At 39.0% G+C, this 22,318-nt stretch overlaps 1 protein-coding gene across 2 annotated transcripts in view; it reads right to left on the bottom strand.

The window, feature by feature from the left end:
- Positions 1 to 617: 617 nt before the first annotated feature.
- The window catches only part of MSRB3 (methionine sulfoxide reductase B3), a 174,091-nt gene continuing 152,390 nt past the window's right edge, over positions 618 to 22,318 (bottom strand). For both annotated transcript variants that reach the window (XM_066369042.1, XM_066369043.1), the window contains 2 exons: positions 13,093 to 13,190; positions 618 to 3,832 (listed from right to left, as the gene is read on the bottom strand). In XM_066369042.1, coding sequence (XP_066225139.1) covers positions 3,668 to 3,832; positions 13,093 to 13,190 — 263 coding nt within the window. In that variant the 3' untranslated portion in view covers positions 618 to 3,667. The remainder of the gene's footprint in view (positions 3,833 to 13,092; positions 13,191 to 22,318) is intronic.

The following is a 22,318-nucleotide window of genomic DNA, read 5'->3' as shown; positions in this document are numbered from 1 at the left end:
ATCACTAGGCAATAGGAATCTTTCAGCTCCACTATAATCTTGCGGGACCGTCATCATATATGTGGTCCATCATTGATCTAAACATCATTATGCGGTGCAGAGTGTGTAAGAAACTCTTCTGTAGAGATGACTGTAAAGCTGTAAATTCAGCCGTGAGCCATGGGGAACGCATTTCCTTGGAGACCAATTGTTGACAACAGTGAAAGTTTCCTGTTAAAACCTTTAACAGGAAACCTACACATCAGCATGGTATCATTCTTGTATTTTTATCCATAGAGTTATCATGATGAAACTCCCTAAAGTCCATATTTGAAGTGCAAAAACATATATACAGCTGCTGAAGTTTCTGCTGAGGTGAGGTGAAGGTTGAGTAACTCTGCAAATGTTTCCCTTTCCTCCAATGTTTTGAATCCCTGGAGGCCGTTCCTGGCGCTTGGGGTATGGAGAATTGGAGTCAACCCCATTGTCAGAACCCCAGCTGGCAAAGGCCCTCTCTCTATACAAACTACAGGGTTGTCAGCTGGGTAAGGAGGTAGAGAGCAGCCTACTGCAAACTCCAATGGGTGGTCCATGCATCTGTGCTAAAAATAAAGAGTCTTTAGGAATCAGACAAGAAAACATTTTTATAAAGGAATTTTATTGCATAATTCCTGTATACAATAGACATAGGAAAAGGGCTTTTTTAATGAAAATTTCATATCATTTTCAAAAGTTTTGAATTGTTTGAAGAAAAATTGTTACAAAGCTATCTAAGGCAAAAGTAATATTTGATCTTTCGAACAACTGATAATCCTTTCTATCTTAGTCTGTATGTAAAGCAAGACATTTTCAATTCAGTTAACATGGAGAGGCTTTTAAATTACTATGTTATTTGCATAAAGAATTTAAATGCAGCTAAGAAGTGAAACATTTAAACACAGAGAAATGCTCTCTAATACAGTATACACTGGTGCTTTCTTCAGATCCATTCTGCATTGACTGTCTGGACATACTTTGCACACCAGCAGAAACCTGCATCTCCTAAAGGCACAGTAAGGGCTGGAGAGCAGAGAGGGAAAGTCCCATGCATTTCCTATGCTAAATGGCATAACTCCCACAGATCACATACACCTCACCATATTGACTCAGTTCATTGCACTCCATATCCTGCAAAAATAAATCTAGTGCTCGACAGCTGACATTATTGCTCACTGACATTTTAGTAATATATTTCCTTAACATAAGACAGAAATACACTGAAATTTGATACCACTTAAACTCAAAAGCAATCTGGAATTAAACCACATGCATATACCTCACATTTTTTTTCGATGGATGTTACATTTTCTTAAAGTTGATGCAGGAAAACGTGGTAGAATAAAAACTGCTTTCCATGAAACAAAGACGTAGGATTAGAAAGAGAGTTTTCTGAGGGAAATGTTAAGCCTTACAATAAAAATAAAGGAACAATGAGACCCCGGGGTCTCTGGGAAGAGGAAAGAAGCCCCTCATTTATCTTCCTTGTCTCTCCCAACACTGTGGCTCCTGTCAAACAAACCCCGGGGCAGGCCACCACATATAACTGGAGCAATCTGAAAAGTGCTTTGTGGCCCCCCTCAAAGGACGGACTTCACACTGTGACAGGAAATGTCCTGGGATACTTACTTCTTTGGCCGACTCCATGTGGGATGGGATCGTTGGGTCACAGGGAAGTGCTGGGGCTCCCTCAGTGAGGTTGGAAAAAGGTTGAGAATGGCTTCTAAGATGGTCTGGCTGCGGAGGCTTCAATGATCTTAAATTTTGTATCTCATTTCTATAGGGGAGTGAAACCTGCAAATTCCCGAGTCACCCCCAGGGCCTGAGGGAAAACATCTGGGAGCTAAGGGAGGAGGAGCATAACTTAGGAGGAACTGCAAAGTTGTAGCATACATGACAAGGAAGAGTCACCAGGATGTCAGGGCCTTACCAGGAAGTTGGTAGAGACATATAAGAATGTGGACACGACCATACTGACATTTTGATTTGCCACAACTTTTCATTTTAGTTTCTCATTATTTCTTTAAAACTGTCAAGTGTCCCCCTTTCTTATTTTTGTCTTGGTACATATAAAGAAAGATGTCAATTTTCATGAGTTTTCAAAGATTTACAAAAGTATTAATTTTAAAAAATGACATTTCAGGATTAGTATTCATGGCTACAAACACAAAATATATCAGCCATAAACTGTGCCCTCACACCTGGCTACAGCGAAATCAACTTGTATCCACATGGCTCATATCCGTGAAAACTTTAGTGTGTACAATGACATCCATTCCACCAGACTAAATGTTACACAGCAACTGAGCAGAGCTTCTCAGAGTAAAACCAGCCATGCTTCTACAAAGAAAATTTCTGGCTCTTAGCCCAACTGTTTCCATACCAATCAACTATGTCAGCCTCCTCTCTGCCTCTTTCCATTTCAAATGCCTGGGTTTAGGCCTTTGAGGCAATTAGAACCAGATCAGTAATTTTATAACACTGATCTTAACTGGATAGCAATATAATAGTTGTGCCCTGAGAGTGTCAATTATTTTACAAATATTAAAAGTGCCAGTTTATACATGAAGAACAGGCAGGGAGATGCTAAAGGGTTGTCTCTAGCCACACAACAGATTAGTGTCGAGGGCGGGACTGGAGCTCCTGACTATTTCTATTTGAACCCCCACCATCTTTCCAGACCCCACCTGAACCTGTGCACTAAGCCCCGCCCTCCTGGTCCTATTTGGTACTGTCAGTACCAGGTCAGCTCTTCCGCATAGTACTGAATATTTCAGTACCCATGACTTCCTCTTTGGTCTTCCCTGCTCTCTTATTGCTGCTGCCCTGATGAAGTGCGTTGTTCCCAATACTTTATTCTAGACGGTGGAATTCACCAGAATGCCCTTCCAGATGCAGCTGGTATTAGGTGTGGGGGAATGGATTTATAAAAGGCAATGGCAGGTGTTCTTCTTTGTGAACTCTGGACAAAACGGGGCTCCACATTTTACAGTTGTCTTACATTCCAATGTTTTCAATGGAAAATCAAATGGAGGCTTACCCGTGAGGTAATGTTTACTTCTCCACCACAAGCTTAGCGCGCCCCTCAGGTCTGGCAACAATTTAACATAAGGAAAGACTTTAGACCTTCACACCCTTTCAGTGAGAATAAACGACCTTAGCTCAAACTGTCCACAAAGCTAAGAAGTCTCAGAAGACATCACTCCGTCCTTATCTGTACAAATGCCTCAGGGCCATGTGTCTGGCAGGTCTCTGCACCCTGCACTTCTCAGCCCTGGTCTCTCCATGGAAAGGAGACCTCAATTTCCAGGTTTGAAGGCCAAGCACTTTCTGCCTCTTAAGCAAATGGGGGGGAGGTCTCAAAAGAAGCTATGTGCATGAAGAAAACAATGCCAAATAATACTTAAGTGGCGTGTGAAGAAGTTTCCCAAAGCTGTCTGCACTGGCTAAAGTTATAAACAGTTCCGGATCTATTTAATAGCAAAATACATATGTGGCCAGAGCCTCTGTTTAAGCAAAAGGAGAAATATATCAATAGCACAAAACTGCCCTTATATATATATTTTTTGAAAAAATATATCTAAGATAGACAATGTTGAACTCTGTGAATAGCTGTGCATAAGTACACTTGTCTCCGCTGCTCCCCGAGACTCTACAGCTCCGTTTTGTCGGCCGGGGCTGGGCTGCCGGCCCCACTGCCTGCGGTGGCTCCACTGCTGTCTGCAGGCGTGAAAGACAAGGAAGCCGAGTTTATGCAGTATCTTTTGCCAGTTGGACGGGGTCCGTCATCAAAAATGTGCCCAAGGTGAGCACCACACTGAAAGAGAAGAGCAAAATGTAAGCGAAAAGCGTGCACAAAGCAGGCTTTGAGAGGAACTCACACTAAGTGGTTTAAATGGATGACCAGGCTGTAGGGAAATGATGGAAACCATCGCGGATGATTTCTAATCCTCCTGTCAATAGCTGCAAAGATAGGTTCTGGCAGGCTTTGCACCACATGCTGAGAAGAAAAAACACGAGAATTGTGCATATCAGAAATCATTTAGGAGCCACTGTATTTTCTGATCTGTGAAATCTCTCAGCCAGCTGAAAAAGGACTGCAGTTATTTTATGAATTGAGTGACCCTTGATCTCCTCTTGTAAGAAACACGGCAGAATAAAATCTCACCCCCAACCCCAGCATTACTTGTGGCTTTGGATGGGTGGGTTTCAGATATGCAGAAGTCCACTGTAAAAGATACTGTTTAACTGGCCATGACGGAGGTGATGTTTGCTTTCATGGGCAGTAAAACTTTACATCAGAGGAGTACTGGATATTCTCGGAACCCAGCAAAGCAATGGCAAGGCTCAACAGATTTGTCATGACCGCCAGGACTGCCAAGTGTAGCGAACGCAAACATTGCTAGTCCACACAATCTTTTTTTCTGGTTTCCAATAGGTGGAGTGCCATGCTGGCTTCTTCCTTTTTTTTTTTATTTTTGGGGGGTTTTTTTGGATATTTTATTTCTTATTTTTTTGCATTTATTGATTGATTTTAGAGAGACAGAGAGAGGGAAGGAAAGGGTGAGGAATAGAAAGGGAGAGAGAGAGAAGCATTTATTTGTTGTTCCATTTAGTTGTGCACTCATTGGTTGCTTCCTATATGTGTCCTGATTGGGGATCAAACCCACAGCCTTGGTGTTTCAGGATGATGCTGTTACTGACTGAGCTAACTGGCCACGGCCTCACGCTGGCTTCTTTACTCACATGAATTATATTATGTGAAGAAGGAATAAGCTGTTAGTTCAGATCCATGTTACTGACTATCCAAAAAGCTGGGGAAGGAGAAGAGGCACAGGACCAGACAGAGGCAGAGGGAAGGCTGGTTTGATGGTATTTTAGAGAAATGCAGCCCAGAGAACATGACTCTGGAAAGGCTGGCTCACTGAAGAAAGCCCTGCACCGACTGCTCAATGCTGGGCACGGCTCCAGGAGACAACAGCACAGGTCCCACTGACTACCTCCTACCTTTCTCAGCAGGGATGGGGGTGAAGGATATGGAGCCATCAGTGTACCACATTCAAACAGGCTGGGAAAGCACATTACTTGTCGTGGAACAAAGAAACCAAAGCTTGGGGCAGATTACTACCATTCATTCATTTCATAACTATGGAGCACCTGCTATATGCCAGGCACTGCCCCAGACTCTGGAGATACAGGGCAATCCCTGGCCTCATGGGTCTTACGTTCTAGTAGGAGAGACAGATAATATGTACACAAGGACATAAAGGAACTGTAAAGTCTGGCAGTAGAAATAAATGTTAAGGGTAAAAAAAAGGGATAAGAAGTGAGGGCTGACATTGTAGACAGCTTCCCTGGGGTGACTGTGGTCTTGAAGACCATGAAGAATTAGATGTCTAGGGGAGGGTATTTCATAGAAGAGTCAAGAGTTAGGGAAGAACATGAGCGAAGAGGCGTACAGGTGATTTATTAATTCTTCTCACTTTGTTTGGTGTGCAAAAACACTTATAAATTGCAGAAAAAGGAAGTAGGAATTCACAAAGGAATAGAGTTAAGATACCAAATGGAGATGTTGAAAGAGAACTGAGGGACAGTGCTCATTAAAATGGGGAAAGATCTAGAATCTCAGTTTCTTCATCGAAAGTGCTACACTCAGTTCTCGAGGGTTCTCTAGTTATTAATAAATAGCACAAATAGCAAGTTTGCCTCCACGGCACTTCCATGTTAAAAGTGCATTCTTACTTCACTGCCAACATACTGTGTCAGCTTATTAAAGAACTAAAAATGAACCCTGAACTGATTTGATCTATTGCCTGGAAAATATGAAACAGGCCTAAAAAACAAATCTTGCATTATTTTACTACATTCTATGTAGGTTTAGGTAATATCAAGGCTGACAGCTCAGATTGCTTTTCCTTTCTATAAACAATTGAGGCCAAATTTTCAGGCATTGGCAGCTAAGATGCAACAGTAAAAAAATATATATGCCTACCCAATGGACACAGGAAAACACTGATTTCTGCCTGCTGAAACAGTCAGAGTGCAGGCCGGTGGGAACCAGCGTCCTCGCTGACCAGTGAGTGTGCACAGTTACTGAGCTCACGTGCAGCTCCGGCACTTTGAGCACTTGGCATCTGAGAGGTGGTGTTTTCGCATAAAAGCTTCAGATAGTTTTGTTGTCTTTGTTTGTTTGTTTTGTTTTTAATGACTCAATACAGCCATCTGGGCAAAAGAAATAATACTGCCTTTATTCATCATCTCTTGGGCATATTCAGAAAACACTTCTAGATACCTTACTCCAAAAATAGAGCACAGTTAGGACATACTTGAAGCCATTTAGGAGTATTTGTATGGTCTTCATTTCCCAAATCATTTGTAAAAATTCCAAGTTAGAATAATTTAATCTGCTGAAGTGGGTTAGTTATTGGTCTGCAGTTTCATTTATTCAATCAGGAACTAGCCTTTTGGCTAAATAGAAAGGAAAACAGAGGTTCTAGATGTCCCCAATCCAGGCAAAAGACAAAGAGCAGGGGCCTAGGAAGAGAAATTAAAGTCAGGAAAAGGCAACAAAAACCATATGCAAACAACTATAATGGGTTGGAGATAGGGTAGGGAAATCCTCAGAAAACATGTAAAAAGGAGAATGATAACATCATCATGCTTGCCATAAGGTGTTCTGGAAGATTCACACTTAGCTCAGATAACTGAGAAAGGAGCAACACTTCAAAGCACAGCAGGGCGTTCAATTATATGTGTGCCACCACTTACCTGTCCACCCTATTGCCTGCACAGAGAGGCCATTTTTAAGAGGGCAGCCCAACCACACAGCGCCATGTCTGTGTACCCCAGGTACATCTAGTCTCACATAAAAGACTATTACCGGTTTCTTTTAAAAGTTCATAAGCCCTGAAGGCCCCTCCCTGAGAACGCACATGGAGCCCATTCTTTCCAGCCTCTCCCCCTGGCCCAAGGCTGGAATGATGAATGGAAGTTGTCAGTGATGCGTTGTTTCTTTAGCCGCCTGCGAGTTCTGCCCGCCCCCCCCGCCCCCGCCAACTGGCAATGTGTTGGGCTCTCTCAGCACACCTGGTTGTAACTGAAACAAACTAGTTGTCCGATGAAGAAATCTCAGAAACCTGCTGTTAATGATTTATTTCAGGGCAGAATCTTCGTTGTGCTTTTTGAAAGTTTTTTTTAAAGGATTATGTATTTCTGTATTTTACAGGTAAAATACAAACTATGACTATTTTAGCTCTCATTCTGAAGAAGCATGAGATAAGTATTCAAAAGAAAAAAATTTAATTTCCACAGGAATCCTCTACCACCTAAGCCTCCCACTTGAAAAGCTGGCAACTAAAGAACAAGCAGAGAACCAAGGGAAAGGACCCCCCTCCCCAATAAGTGATTGAGCATCAAATTTAACCTAATTCCTTAAAATCTGACTGCAATTCTCAATTGTGTGCATAAGAAACACAAATAGTGCATTCAACATAGTTACATACTTCTGCACTGATGTATTTCCAACTGTCCTCGAGGGTTTTCTCCCAGCTATTCCTAGGATGTTTGGAGCTTTATTATTGTCATTTTCTCTTAAGTGTTTGATCTACAAGATGAAGTAGTTTCAAAGCAGGACTTTTACACTTGGGCACATGGGGCAGGACGGAAAGGAGAAAGAGTTTTAAGAAGAAAAGCAATTTACTTTGCCACTAGTATCCTGTTTTCTTCCACCGTTATTGAAGACACTTGTGTGTAAGTGGGGCTCTTTTCCTCTGTGCTTATGATATTAATCTTTTGCCAAGGAAATGATTGTAAAGTCACCAGTTTAGCATTATGATTTTACTGAAAGATCAAGAAAAAGAGAGATGGGCTGTGAGTCTGAAACCCTATTGTAACACATGGGTATCTTTAATCATCAGCTATATATGAGTTGTCATCTGCAAAAGATTAATAAGGTTTGGGGTTTTACCAAAAACTGCTTAACTTTTGAAAAACACTTTGTATTGGTGGACATTTACCTTTCTGTTGATCTGGCTGAGTTAGAAGAAATTAATAATGATCTAAAACAAACTTAAGGGGCTCTACCATAGATTCAAGCAGTCATAGCAGCAATCATAAACAGACTCCAACTTGGGGAAACTCAGGGATCTGCTGGTTTCCTTAAAGATTATTACAAAAAGTTATGTGATTTATTGGTCTCCCATTTGCTTCAGATGTAGAATTTTGATCTAAAGAAAGAAATATTTCCAGGAGGGATTTACTTCTCTGAACTATAGCTTAAACCATGCAAATCTTACCTCTTTGCACTGAATTTAAACTCTTGACAAAGCATTGATTAACAGGCCAGGGTTGGAGGATTAGGGAGAAGCTGTCAAACAATTATTCATAATAGGGAAACTGGAATAGGAGCAATGTACTTTATCACTAACTGAAAAAGTGTAAATTAAATAAAATTAGAGAAAACTCTTTATAACTGAAAATTTTAAGGAAATCGCCACAGCCAGTGGGAAGGTGCATGTGCCCACCAACAGTGAGCAAATTTAAGATAAAGATCCTGTTTGGAAGTAGGTAGAAGAGTAAAAGAAAACAAATATGGTTGCAACAAAAACCAGAGTGTGATTTCCTCGACCAGCAGGAGTCCCGATGAAGTCAGTGAAGAGACTCCACCGCCTCGCTTGTTTCCTGTTGTGAACTTGAAGATCAGGCAGTACACTCAGTTTTCACACAGAAATTCTTTATAGAAGGACCTGGTCGCAATATTTCTCTGAAAAGTGGTAATAGTACTGAATCAAGCTTAACTTTCTCAAAAAAAATTTTTACTGTACAATTATACCTAAGAACTCATGTGGGGACACTATAATGTAGTGTAAAGAGGTAGTAGGCTATGGCTCTCCCAACATGTTTGTAATTTCTACCCAAATATGAGTCCTAATTCACTGCATGGTGTAATCCATATCACAATTTAAAAAAAAATTAGAAGAATTCTATGTACTACAGCAAGAATTAGGGACATCTAGACAAAAAAACAAACAAACAAACAAACAAAAAAAAAACAGAACAAAACCCCGTCATGTTGGCAGGAAAGCCAGTTGAGTCTGCTGGTTTCATTCATGGAAGTTCAGTTCAATTGTATAAGCTGGCAGCAAAAGGGTCTTCAAGTTTAGATACTGTACCTTTACTACAAAGTAGGACTTCACATAACAGGTCCAACTGAGAATGTCTCTGAGAACACTAAAAGTATCCAACAGATTCTTCATAATACAAACCACACTGATGCAACTGAGTCCAGAGAAAAGAACAAGAAATGTGAATTCAAAATACAAAAAGAAATTTAGAAAGAGGAGAAGAAAATCAGAGAAGTTTCTGACACCCTGTCATATCAAAAAGGAAACAAAACAAAATAAAAAGATGGGAGAAGTTTCAAGCAGGGGAAGAGACTCCATACACTGAAAGAATAGAACACAAAAGAAGATAAGCTGATGATGAAAACTCATGTTAAGAATGAGAAACTAGGGCCCTGGCTGATTGGCTTAGTGGTAGAGCATTGGCCCAGCGTGTGGATGTCCCGGCTTTGAGTGGATGCCCGGAGTGTGGCTGGCTCAGGTTTGAGTGTATGTCCCAGGTTTGATTCCTAGTCAGGGCACACGGAAGTGACCATCTGATTCTTCACCCTCCGCCCCTTTACTCTTTTCCTTCCACAGCCATGGCTCAATTGGCTCCAGCGAGTTGGCCTCCAGAGCTGAGGATGGCTCTGTGGCCTCCACCTCAGGTGCTAAAAAAATGTCTCGGTTGCAGAGCAACAGAGCAAAGGCCTCAGATGGGCAGAGCATTGCCCCCTGGTGAGCTTGCCGGGTCAATCCTAGTTCAGGGCACATGCAGGAGTCTCTCTCTGCCTCCCCTCCTCTCCCTAAAAAAAAATGAGAAACTAGGAAGTAAAATACAAGTGGTTACTCTAGTATGGAAACCATTAAAGCAGTTTTTTTTATGTCAAGATAAAAAGGATGAATGAAAAAAAAATGGAAAAGAGAAAACAAAAGAAAAATGTTAAACAAAAGGAAAGTAGGCCCTGGCCGGTTGGCTCAGTGGTGGAGTGTCGGCCTGGCGTGCGGGGGTCCCGGGTTTGATTCCCGGCCAGGGCACACAGGAGAGGCGCCCATCTGCTTCTCCACCCCTCCCCCTCTCCTTCCTCTCTGTCTCTCTCTTCCCCTCCCGCAGCCAAGGCTCCATTGGAGCAAAGATGGCCCGGGCGCTGGGGATGGCTCCTTAGCCTCTGCCCCAGGCGCTGGAGTGGCTCTGGTCGTGTCAGAGCGACGCCCCGGAGGGGCAGAGCATCGCCCCCTGGTGGGCAGAGCCTCGCCCCTGGTGGGCGTGCCGGGTGGATCCTGGTCGGGCGCATGCGGGAGTCTGTCTGACTGTCTCTCCCCGTTTCCAGCTTCGGAAAAATACAAAAAAAAAAAAAAAAAAGAAAGTAAATGTGTGTGAAACAAAAAGACAAAGAAGTTGATATGAAAGATAGGTACCTGGCATACTTTAACTTAGGGAGCTATTATTACACTTGTGTGACAGACAGCCTCTGCTCTGTTCACGTGGGGAAGAACCCAGCAAATGTATCATTTGGGGGGGCTGAAAACCCTATTATTTTCTACATGGAACCTACTTTGCAAAGCATGTATTTTTACATATGCCTTAAGGAACCAATTTCCCTCCCTCTTCTCTTTATACTTAAGACTTATTTAAGAAAGGGTCAAATGCTTTTTAAATATGAGAACTAAAAGGTGGTGGGAAAAGAAGCTGAAAGGGAACAGATATTAGTGTTAGTACTTCACTCAGCTGCTACTCTTCACCCAGATAATATAGTTACAATCACCCAGGCCTTTACCTGAGGGCAGAGGGCTATGCCTGAGTTAGCTTGGTACCCCTTTATGAATTTTGTCTTATTTTGGCACAGTTTGTGGGTTTCATTTCTCTTTGGTCATCTTCATAGTCTTATCTTTACTACTACTGATGTTATCTCTGTGGCTGGCACAGAGAATTTATTCCAACTGTGAATTTTAAGAATTAGTCACAAAGCCATCAGAGAGTAGGGCCTTCAGGAAAGTTATCTTATACCTCGTTTTTTGTTTATGTCTTCTTTATTTGGTTTCCATGGAACTCAATGTTTGAAAGTGGGTCCTAAGTGAAAAAACAGAGTAGCAGTCATATAACAGACTTGAAGGCAGAGGAAGGAAGGGAGGGAAGGTGGGAGGGAAGAAAGGGAGAGAAGGAGGAAGGAAAAAAGGAAACTACTAGCCTTAAAAGAGGCTAAGTATTCTGTATGTGCCTAAGTCATAATATCACTATATATTATCCTACCAAGTTACTATTTTGTCAAATATTTTAGATTCTTGGGTAGATAGTCATAATTTGTTTTTGTGGCAGTTAAAAAAAATATCAAGTAAAATTCAATTGGATTCAAAATCAAATTGAATTAAATTAACTGCTGGGAGATCATAAATTATATTTTCTTATTTCAGTGTGACACTTTATGGTATGTCTATCTATCATATTTATCCATCTATTATGTCTGTCTATCTATTTAAGCACTATAAAGAGCTCTGGAGCTAAACACCCAAATTCAGTATCCATTCTGACACTTAAATCTATGTAAATTTACACAAGGGTAATTGTCCTCCTTGTGTCTAAGTTTCCCTGACTGTAAAATGAGAGAGAATGACAGTATGTACCTAATACTGTTATTGTATTAACCAGAGGAGCTTTTAAAATGCTGATGTTCTGGCCTCACCCCAACCAATTAAATTAGAATCTTAGGAGGCGAGACCCGGCTTTATAAAGTTCCACTATCTTGCTCAGAGACTCATATCTGAGAAACGAGAGTGAACTGAAAATATGACATAAAATAAGAAATCTACTTTTCAAAGGAGAGAATAGTGTTCATACTTGAAGACAGTAAACTCGCCAACCTTATTTTTTTTTAAGAAAACAGAAATTCATCAGATGGTTAGGGTCAAACCTATCTCCCTCCCCAGCTTGTAGTAAATATGCCACCTACTCCCTAAAACTCTTGTGCCTGAGGAGGGGTTAAAGAGCAGGTAGAAGAATGCTGAGGGAGGCCCACGTGATATCACTTTGCTATTACAGCTGCCTGATTGTGCCCCCTTTACCTTTAATATAGGCAACAGATATCCCCCAACAAAACACTCTCTTGTATCAATGAATTTCAGTGCCACAACACTCAGACTTTACATTTCACGTACTTAAACCAGATAAGAACAGGACTACCTACTATAGAATAGACTGTGTAGTTGCTCTTATTTTATATATAAGAGGGTTCTGACTATGCCTCAAGGTTTAAACTATGCCACTAGGTTTAAGATACCCACTTATTCAAGTATCTTAACTGGGATGACAGATGAAGTATTTTTGCCCTCTTCTCAACACATGCTCATTTTCTGTCTCAGAGCTAGCAAAGTAAATTTGGTTCAGAGCAGAGTAAACAGAATTAATCAGAAAATTCTTGGAAATGAGGACAGGTCTATATTCCTGGATAAGTAGAGAAGAAATGACCTTATCCCATATTCCCACTCTGTGCACATACAGCCTAGCATGGGACTTCCTCTTCCTACTGCCATTCTCCACGCTCCTTCGTCAGACCCACGCAAGGAAAGCTGCTTCTGGGATCCCTGTTCATTGTATTTGGATCATTGCCATAAGAGATATGATGACTAACAGTGTACAGAAACACAGGAAGAAGAGTATGATCTAAACATCAGGTTATGTGAGGCCACAGAATGAAATCTTCATATGTTCTAAAAATAGCCCATCTCCCAGTATCTTGAGTAGACTGACAATGATTTTTCCTACCAATGATTTTGAAGCCAATAACTGACATGGAATTGGACTTACTAAACACCTGAAGATTGAGATATTATTAAGACTTTATAGAGGCTTCACTGCAGTTGTTTGGCCCTTCAGTGATCAGTCATTCACTTGGCTTTAATTTCTGCATTTAGCAAAATGAGGAGTCTTGGAAGTGTTTGCAATGCAGAATGAGCACTGGGTTTTCAGGTGGGCTTAACTGACCTGAGTGCAGCTTGTTTCCACCCTGTGCATCCCGTAGGAAAAGTCGTCTGTGAACGTGATTGCATCGGAACTGATCACATCGTGGAAGGAAGGCCAACCTGGGGCAGAGCAGGCATGAGAGCCAAAACAAAGAGAAGAAAGATGCAAAGCCTTGGGTTAGAATGCAATTTTAAAGGAATACCAAGCAAAGAATGAAAATCCTTAGTATATGAATTACACTTACCTGTTTCAACCTGAAAAAATAAATGTGAAAAGCTGAAGGCTAATGTATTGGCAAGAGTACAACTATTTTTTAAGGATAACCTTTTCCTCACATTCAGATTATAGTTGCATTGGGATTGTCTGTTTCATGAGACATGCTTAGACCATCTAGTGGTTTCCTAGAGCACCTCTGGACTTACAGAGCTCTCTCTCTCTCTCCACTTTCTCTTCTCTCTCTTATCTTCAGGGTCACTGAGCATGGCTCTGAAGCACTATGAGTCTTACAATGTGCCTTTTTCCAAAATACAACCCAACTTGTCTGGCTGTTAACTTTTCAACTGTTCCGCACTTCTTTAGGAAGCATGCTTTTTCAGTACATAGTGAATATTCTGTTGTTTCCATCTTAATTTAATCTCTCCAAATGGGGTTATCGGGAAAGCATTGCTTTATCTGTTTCTTTGGCAGAGGCTGGCTTACTGAAGAGGAGAAAGTCACAGAAAGTATTCTTCAGGCATTTCTGGGTAGCACCTTCTCTCAAATAGCATCTTGTTCCAATTTTCATTTATTCTAATGATTTTTAAAATATGCACACAGCTTAAAGAAACTCAATGGTAAATGGTCCATAAGATTGTACAAATGTTTATGAGTGTAAAGTCAGGTTTTATGTTCAGTACTTATGGACCATAAGATTATACAAATGTTTATGAGTGTAAAGTCAGGTTTTATGTTCAGTACTTATGGGCATGTTTTTACATGTTTCCAGAAAATATGTCGGGAGTTACTGAGCTGAAACCTGCATCCCCAAAATGATGAAAGAGGTGCAATGTTGCTGAATTGCTGGTGCAAATTTTTTCTTTTTCAGAAGCCAAATTTATTTCTGCAGAAAGGAGGAAACCCTTTAAAAACATGGTGCTTTGTGTTAGTACACCCACTGAAAGAAAACAGAATGCAAACTTCAACAATACACTTTCCAGTTTCAAACAAAACAAACTAGCTCAGACCAAATCTTTATAAGAAACTCCCCCAAGCTCCCATTCTCCACTACACAACAATATAGCTTTCATAGTCAGTGCTAGATTTAACCCCCAGACTTTGAACACTTCCCAATTCTTTGATTTGAGTTCAAGATTGCGGCAAATCACCAGAAAACCTTACCCTTCTAGTTATAACATTCCACAAAAAATAATTATGCTAAGACACACCAGTATTCTTCAGAAAACTCAAGTTTCCCTATTGTCTAAATACTAAAGAGAATCTAAATGGAGTCTAGACTATAGTATTTGGTTTATAATAATTACTTGACACATTTAAGTGTTTTTCCTTGTTCAAGGGCAGAAGTGCAAATGGCTAATAAAGAGAGGTTTAATGACATTAAAAAATAATTTATTTATGAAAAGAGAGTATTTTGTACTTTTTAACCTCCCATGTCATAATTTATTTGATTGCAGTTTATGACAACTAAAACTATAGGAGGACATAATTGATTAGGATAGAAAAAGGTAAAGAATGAGGAGTGTTGTTTTGTTTTGTATTTAGTTTATCTTAAAGCTGCCTCTACCCCTCATCCACACACACACATACATTTTCTTATTTCTAGAATTAAAAATAGGTACACACACACACACACACACACACACACACACACACACACACACACACACACACCCTCCCATGCTACTCCAGCATCACATATCTTATCTTGTTCAGTTTATCTCACTGGATTTGTGACTTGCTTGTTTGCATGCTTTTCTCCCTGAGTACGTGGTGAGCACTCTGAAGGCAGAGTCTGAACTCACTGACCTGAGCAGTCTCACTGCCCTTCATGGAGTAGCACAAAGGCATAGCTCAAATGTTTATTAAATTGATTTCCAATGACCCTTAAAAAATATGGGATGAAAATTTTGGTACATTATGGAGTTTCACAGGAGAGAGACAATATAATTATATTCCTTTTCTTACCGACTATATTAAGAAATATCAATGCTGGTTTCTCACTGGAATATGCAACTTGGTTCAACCATTATAGTTAAGCCTATGCAGGTGAAGTTGACTTATTTATTTAGGATGGTAAAACCATGAAGATGATTTAGGTCCCTCAAAGGGTTTGAGGGCAGGAAGGGGATTTGAAGGACAAGTTATTTGCCAATATTACATGGCAGTTAGTGCCAGAGCCAAAACTAGAATAGAGGTATTCTGACTTCAGTCTAGAGCTCTCTTCTTATGTGCCACATTCTTCCTCAACAAATTGCTGAGAGGTTGTTCCTTTGAACACTCTAGCAAGAAGAAGGTGGCAGGTTTCAGGAAATATGTTTAGTCCCTGGCCAGGTAGGTCAGTTGGCTAGAACATTGTTCTGACATGCCAAGGTTGCAGGTTCGATCCCCGGTCAGAGCATATATGAGAATCAACCAATGATGGCATGTCATGATTAAGTGGAAAAACAAACTGATGTTTCTCTCTGTCTCCCTTCCACTCTAAGAACCAATAAATAAAAAATAAAATAAAAAGAAATATGTTTACTGCCATGTCTAGATTAGTTGGTAGTTAAACTATTACACTTACGGGCCTGGGGCAAATAATGAATATATCCCAGTGGGGGGATTCAGCAGTTCTTATGGGTTTGGCAGAACTGATACCTAATTTTTTGTTGAATTCAGCTAACAGGTTGTTAAAATGGCACTTGTAATCAGGGTTCTCTCTAAGGTGGGTGCCTGGGCAACCGCCCAATGTGGAAATTACAAATTTACTTTCCTTACTCTTCTTTAACGTTTATCTGCACAACAGTATATTCTAAGTGCCCGTAGTAATGTTCATTCTATATTCTAAGTACCCATAGTAATGTCCATAGGTGAAAAAAAATTGCAAGTGAGGACACCAATCAAGGAGCAATATGGAAATATCTTAAATAATAGTTTTATTGTTTTTTGTCAGGTATTAAATATTTTTATGAATATTTTAAAATTCTTTTTTATAATATAATCTAGTTTTGTGTACTCTTTTTATTGTTCTTATTTAAGTGTTAAATGTGTAAAATAATAAACTACCTTTTGGTATATTTTTTTATACTTAAAACGGTCATCAGGGCAGAGAACCAGTTGTTAAATGATTTGAATCCCACCACTGATATATCCTAAACATTACTGATTCTCTCAGCTTCTAATGACGAAACTGCTCAAAGGGAAAGTCCAAGAGTAATGGCATAAATAATGTAATCTAGTTTGGGACACAGGGTGCTCTTTTTATTCATTTATCTAAAACAATCACAAAGACTTAGAAGCTCACCTATAGGCAATAATATTAAGAAAACTGTCCATTCTATTCAGGATTTCTTAATACTAATTCTTTCCTAATAATTATGAGTTATTGCTGACTAAATGAAGTGAACTGCTTTTGAATGTGCTATTAAACCATACTATACATTTTGTAACCATGAATTTAGTATTTATAGAATTTCCCAGGAACAGAGTTCTCAAAAGATTTCATTGTTTCTGGGAAACCGTTAACACTTGAATAGTTTATTTGTTGTTCACCACAGTGTTATTTAAACTTTGGAAGAGTCTAAAAAAAAAAAAAAGACATTTCAAAACTCCCCCAAATTCACACAGTACCCCAGAAATATAATTTTTTAGGATGGAATATTTGACCTGTCACCCAAATCTTAATTAGCGGAGACTGACAAAGGATACCAAGTTGAAGACTGTAACCCCCTGTGATGAAACAAACATATTTCAAAAGAAAAGCATGGCCAACTTCACCAACAAGGTTAACACAGGAGACTGTTGAGTTCTTTTGCTCGGTCTCTCAAAAAAGTACAGCTCTATAGAAAGAGAATCCATCAGAAAGGTAAGTCCTATTGACAATCAAACTAAGAAGGCCCTTCACCCAGGAATAAATTGTCTTGTGGCGGAGAAGCCACAGTGATGACAGCACTTTGAAAGCGGAATTCCCTCATCATGTGAAAATATTTAGAGGAGGAACTCTTCACTGCTGTAAAAATCCTCAAAGGGAAACCCTGCCCCCACTCCTACTAATAAGGAAAGTGCTTCAAAGGGTGATAGGCAAAGACTGAAGCAATCTGGGTCTCGTTGAGAAAACTATCTTGAGCAGGGGGGGGGGGGGTGTTTATGTCAGTTTTGACATTAAAGAAAGATCATCCATCCTCCTTCCTTTAGGATTTCTCTTTTGGTCTTCTCATCTAACAAAACACTATTAGTTTTGGATGCATTCCATGCTCTTTTTAAAAGAAAAGCCGATTGAAAACCTGTATAAACAGTTGGCTTACCCCACCCCCAATACATCCCTTTGATTCAAGTAGATGAGGTTGGATTTGGGTGTATTATAAACTGTACTTTTGAAGATATTAGCCTATTATTATCAAGAATATGTTATAGTCAATAAATAGCTTCTCTCTTTCAAGAATTCCCATCTCTAGATAGCCAATAAATACAGGTAAAACTAAAGCAGACAAGTTGGAATACAAGCAAGCAGATATGCTTCATTTTATTCAACCATCTGGCCAAATGAATCTGCAGACATAACTGAATACTTCTGGTGTAATGTGAGGCAAGTCCAGAATATACTCATTTACATTGTAAATATAAAAATAAGTGATCCCGGTAATTGTAACACTAGATTCTCAGGGCTTGCTACCATCTACACTAGAATTAAGTTTTTAAATTGCAATAAAAAGACTTAATCCTTCTCACTAACATGGCTTAATTAAAGTTGCTCTGAGTCTACTTGAGCCCATAATTGAATAACGACATAGCTCTCCACAAAGTGTTCTGTTGACAATTTTTAAATGTTTCATTACAACTGCCTCCTAAGAAAACTATTTGCAACTCTCCAGGCCAATCTTTTCTTGCTTCCTTTAAAAAATCTTTGAAGTTGTTAAAAATAGCAATAGACTATACAAAAATTGAAGGCAATTCCATCTGTATCATGTCTAGAAAATGTGACCCTCATTCCCCTACTCTTAATTTAACAAGGATTGCTCTCTACACAGCTTCTTTTCCCCTACTTACTCCCCAAACCCCCAAGTAAAAACTAGAAACCTCAGTAAGTTGGCCACATGACCCATCAGTAGAACACAGCAGAAGGACCTATGGCCAAAGAATTCATTGTTTTGAAACATAATTACAAATATTTTGTTATCTTCAAATGCAAAATAAGTTTGAACACAATAAAGCCCAGTTGGGCTCGGGTGATGGTTTAATAACAATGGTATACATTTCAGTATGGTTTGGTTAGACAAGCTGGAGATTTGCAGTATTTTTGTGTGGTACCAATTCTCACAAATCTGTACTTCCAGAACCAACCATATTTCAAAATGTGCAGCTTTTAGTCTCTCTAAAATCAGAATCTGTTCATCTCACTGACCACAGTTCACCTTATTAGCTACTTCAAGCCAAATGATAAAACTCTGTTTAGAAACCCCCTGCTAAAAAGAATTGTCTGAAGCTTAGAGCTCTGATTCTTGACCAATTATTCACTTCAAATGACACTTCAAGTATAACTTTTATCTCATTTTTAAAAGAATGATTATTCTTCCTCAAAGGCCCAAAAGTTTAAGTAATAATAGACCAAATGCATGTAAGCAGAAGATCAAATACTGCAAGATGGCTCAGTGACTTACTCTCTTTCAATTCTCCCCACCCCTGCAGACAACCATGTTAATGGGTTTTTGGTTTAATTCTAAAAAAATATGCTTATGCTGCTATCGCTTCATTCTTTCATTTTAAATTTGTACTGGCCAATATAGTGTGCTACCTGCCACATGTCACAATTTAAATTACTTAAAATTAAATAAATTAAAATTTCAGTTCCTCAGTCACACCACATTTCAAGTTCTCAACAGTTACATGCAGTTGGTGGTTACTCCCTTGAACACCACTGATATAGATACAGAGTATTTCCATTATCATTTCTACAGATATAGGCATTCCCACCATTGGACAATGCTTCTTTTTAGACATTATGGATTGATTATTACTTACACTAATCTCCAATTACCCTTCTAATTTTTGATAGTTATAGTATTTTTAATTCTTTTAAAACCTTGTTGGTTCAAGGTCTGCCCCTTGAACTAGAATATAAGTTCAATGAGAGCTGGTTTGTTTCGTTCACCACTGTGTTGCCAACCACTTACAATGGTGCCTGCAACATAAAGAGGTGTTGCAAAAACCTATCTGATGAGTAAATGAATGCATGACTATCCTATAGCTTAATGTCATTTGACTCTCCACTCAATAAGACCTCCTTAGCGCCCTGATCTTCCCCTCATCTTTTCCTCCCCCCCTCCAACCATAATTAAGTCTTCTATGCTTTTCCACTGATTGAGTCTAAGGAGCTGAAAACTAGTAAACAGTGTTCATATCATGATGGCTATATGCAGAGATGAAGAGTTCTGGAATTATATTACCTTTTCCAATGGTCCAACTGTCGTAATCCCAGGCTACCTAAAGTCAGATTTTCCTTTTTTACACTGCATCACGTGTTAAAAAGCACCTTATATTTTCTTTTATCTTTTCTTTGAACCATGATTTTATTATACAAATACAAATTTTTCTGTAATTCAACATTTTAAATTTTTAATTTTTAATTACACACATTTCAAACATATGCAAAAGAATATAGAGTGCAGGGTGGGGCAAAAGTAGGTTTACAGTTGTTCATGGGAAAAATAATGCAATAATTAATAAATAATAATATAAGAATAAACTGTTTTGCATACTCACAAATGTAAACCTACTTTTGCCCCGCCCTGTATAATAGGCATTCATGATTTACCAGATGCTAGGTACTCAGATTTAACAGATAATAACATTTTTCTATAGTTGCTATAGATTTTTCTCTTTTTCTAACAAAATAAACTTACAGTTCTAACAAAATTACATTTTCCAGTCTCCTCCCTTACTCCTATATCTGCTGGTGTCCCCAAAGATAACTAATAATGTATCATTCCCACACTTGGCTTCATTCATTTTCTATATTTGCCTATATCCATAAACAAAAAAAAAATGTTTAGAAGTTTATATAAATGACATTGCATAACAGGTATCTTTTGGCAATTATTTTTACATTATTTGTAGTCTCCAGTTGTTTTTACAGCATCACCTTATTTTACAATTGAAATATTTCAAATATCAATATTTGATATTGGATTAGAGAGAATATAAATGAGTTGTTTCGTTTGAGTTTTTCCATTATTCTCTAAAATATCTCTGCCTCTTCTGGGGCAATTATTCTCTTTATCTTGGTTTTTTTGTCTTTCACGCTTCTGGTTTTCTTTATGTACCTCTGGGGATCCTTGATTAGCCATTTCTATGTTCCCTCTGTCATCAGGTACCATGAGGGGCTGTCTCCTCACTGTGTCTTAACTCTGAACAGAAAGGCTGACTGGCAGCTCTGGTCATACTGACATCATTTGCTGATGGACAAGCCTTTGTCCTTGGGTCCCCTGAATCCCTGACTGGGGAATGGTTTACTCTGGAGTACCACACCTCAACAGCAGCCCCAGTTCTCCCAGACAGGCCATTTAATAATGTTCCAGGATTTTTTTTTTTCCTGTGAGTAACTGATGCTGTCCTTCTAAATGTGAAAGAGAAAAAAGGTGGTAGGGGGAGGTAGAAGAGAGATGGAGGGGATAAATGGTGGTGGAAGGAGAGTTGACTTGGGGTGGTGAACACATAATACAGTGTTCCGATGATGTAGTATAGAAGTGTATACCTGAAACTCATATACTTTTATTAACCAATATTGCCCCAATTAATTCAATTTAAAAAGTCTGAAAAAATGAAATAAATTTTAAAAAAGAAAAAGAAAGTGAGGAAAATATAAAGGTGTTTCTAGCTGTTGTTCAGACTTTCAGTTAAACACGCAGTTAGTTGTTAGTCCTCCATTTTGCTCTTGACAATTCTGCACTCTGAGCCTTTTTATATTCCCACTGGGCATCTCTGCAATGACAGCTGTGCATTTTTGGGGCTACAGCTTTCTTTAATCAGTTTTACCTACCCATTAATGCATTTCCACCCAACTTTTTTCCTTGGAAAGACTGGTTAAAATTTCTTGACTAGTCAAGACCCACCCTCCACCCTGCCCTCACTCCAATTCTCCTTGAAATGTGTTTAGTCTTTTTCCCCCACCCCCTTTCTCCACCTCCTCTTTTATTGTTTTTCTTCCTCTCACTTTAAAGGGGTCACTTGGGAGAGAAGGAAACAAACATATATGTTCAGTCTATCACTTTGGACAGGAAACTGAGATTTCTTTTTAATAAACTGCAGATTTTACTCTCTTGATTTAATATTTTATAGGAGGAGGCACAGATTTCAGGCTTCATAATTTTTCTGCTAAGCACAATTATATTATTTTTTACCTTCCTGATAAAAATACCAAAATCAATGGAAGGCTTAGCAGCTTTAACTGGCTCAGATCTGACTCTGCTTTAAAAGTGATTATGGGCTAAGTGTACGGGATTAACACTTACATTATGACATCCGCAATGGCCTCTGAGTTAGAATCATGGCAGGTCAGGGCAGTCTTTTCCCTGACTGGTTCAGTGGGAAAAAAAATTGTTGGACTACTTTTAATACTGTATTTGATTTTTACATATAGTTTGAGAATTTATTGTATTTCTGTACTCCTGCCATTGCAAATATAAGGACAAGTATCCCTCTAAATGCTGATGACATAATTTCATTACTGCAAACAAGCAATAATCTCAAGAGGCAAGCTATTCCAGTCAAGAAAATAGTATAACAGTAATAATGACCAAAAGAAAATCATTGGTTTTGGCAAACATTCTCCCATGCTTCCTTCAGCTTTATTAACCAGTGCCTCAAATAAAAACAGTATTTAAAATACTTATCTTAAAAAGCAGGGAGTTAAAAATATATATAAAAATTAGCATAGATCTATAGCCTCTAAAAGTTCATGAAGATAAAAAATGCTAATAAAATTTAAGTATAATGTACTATTCAAGCATTAATTTTATTCTGATTACTAGTTACCTTGCTTTTTCAACTTGAT

This window comes from Saccopteryx leptura, chromosome 2 (assembly GCF_036850995.1).
Source record: "Saccopteryx leptura isolate mSacLep1 chromosome 2, mSacLep1_pri_phased_curated, whole genome shotgun sequence".
Taxonomy (NCBI): Eukaryota; Metazoa; Chordata; class Mammalia; order Chiroptera; family Emballonuridae; genus Saccopteryx; species Saccopteryx leptura.
This window is presented reverse-complemented; position numbering and strand designations above follow the sequence as displayed.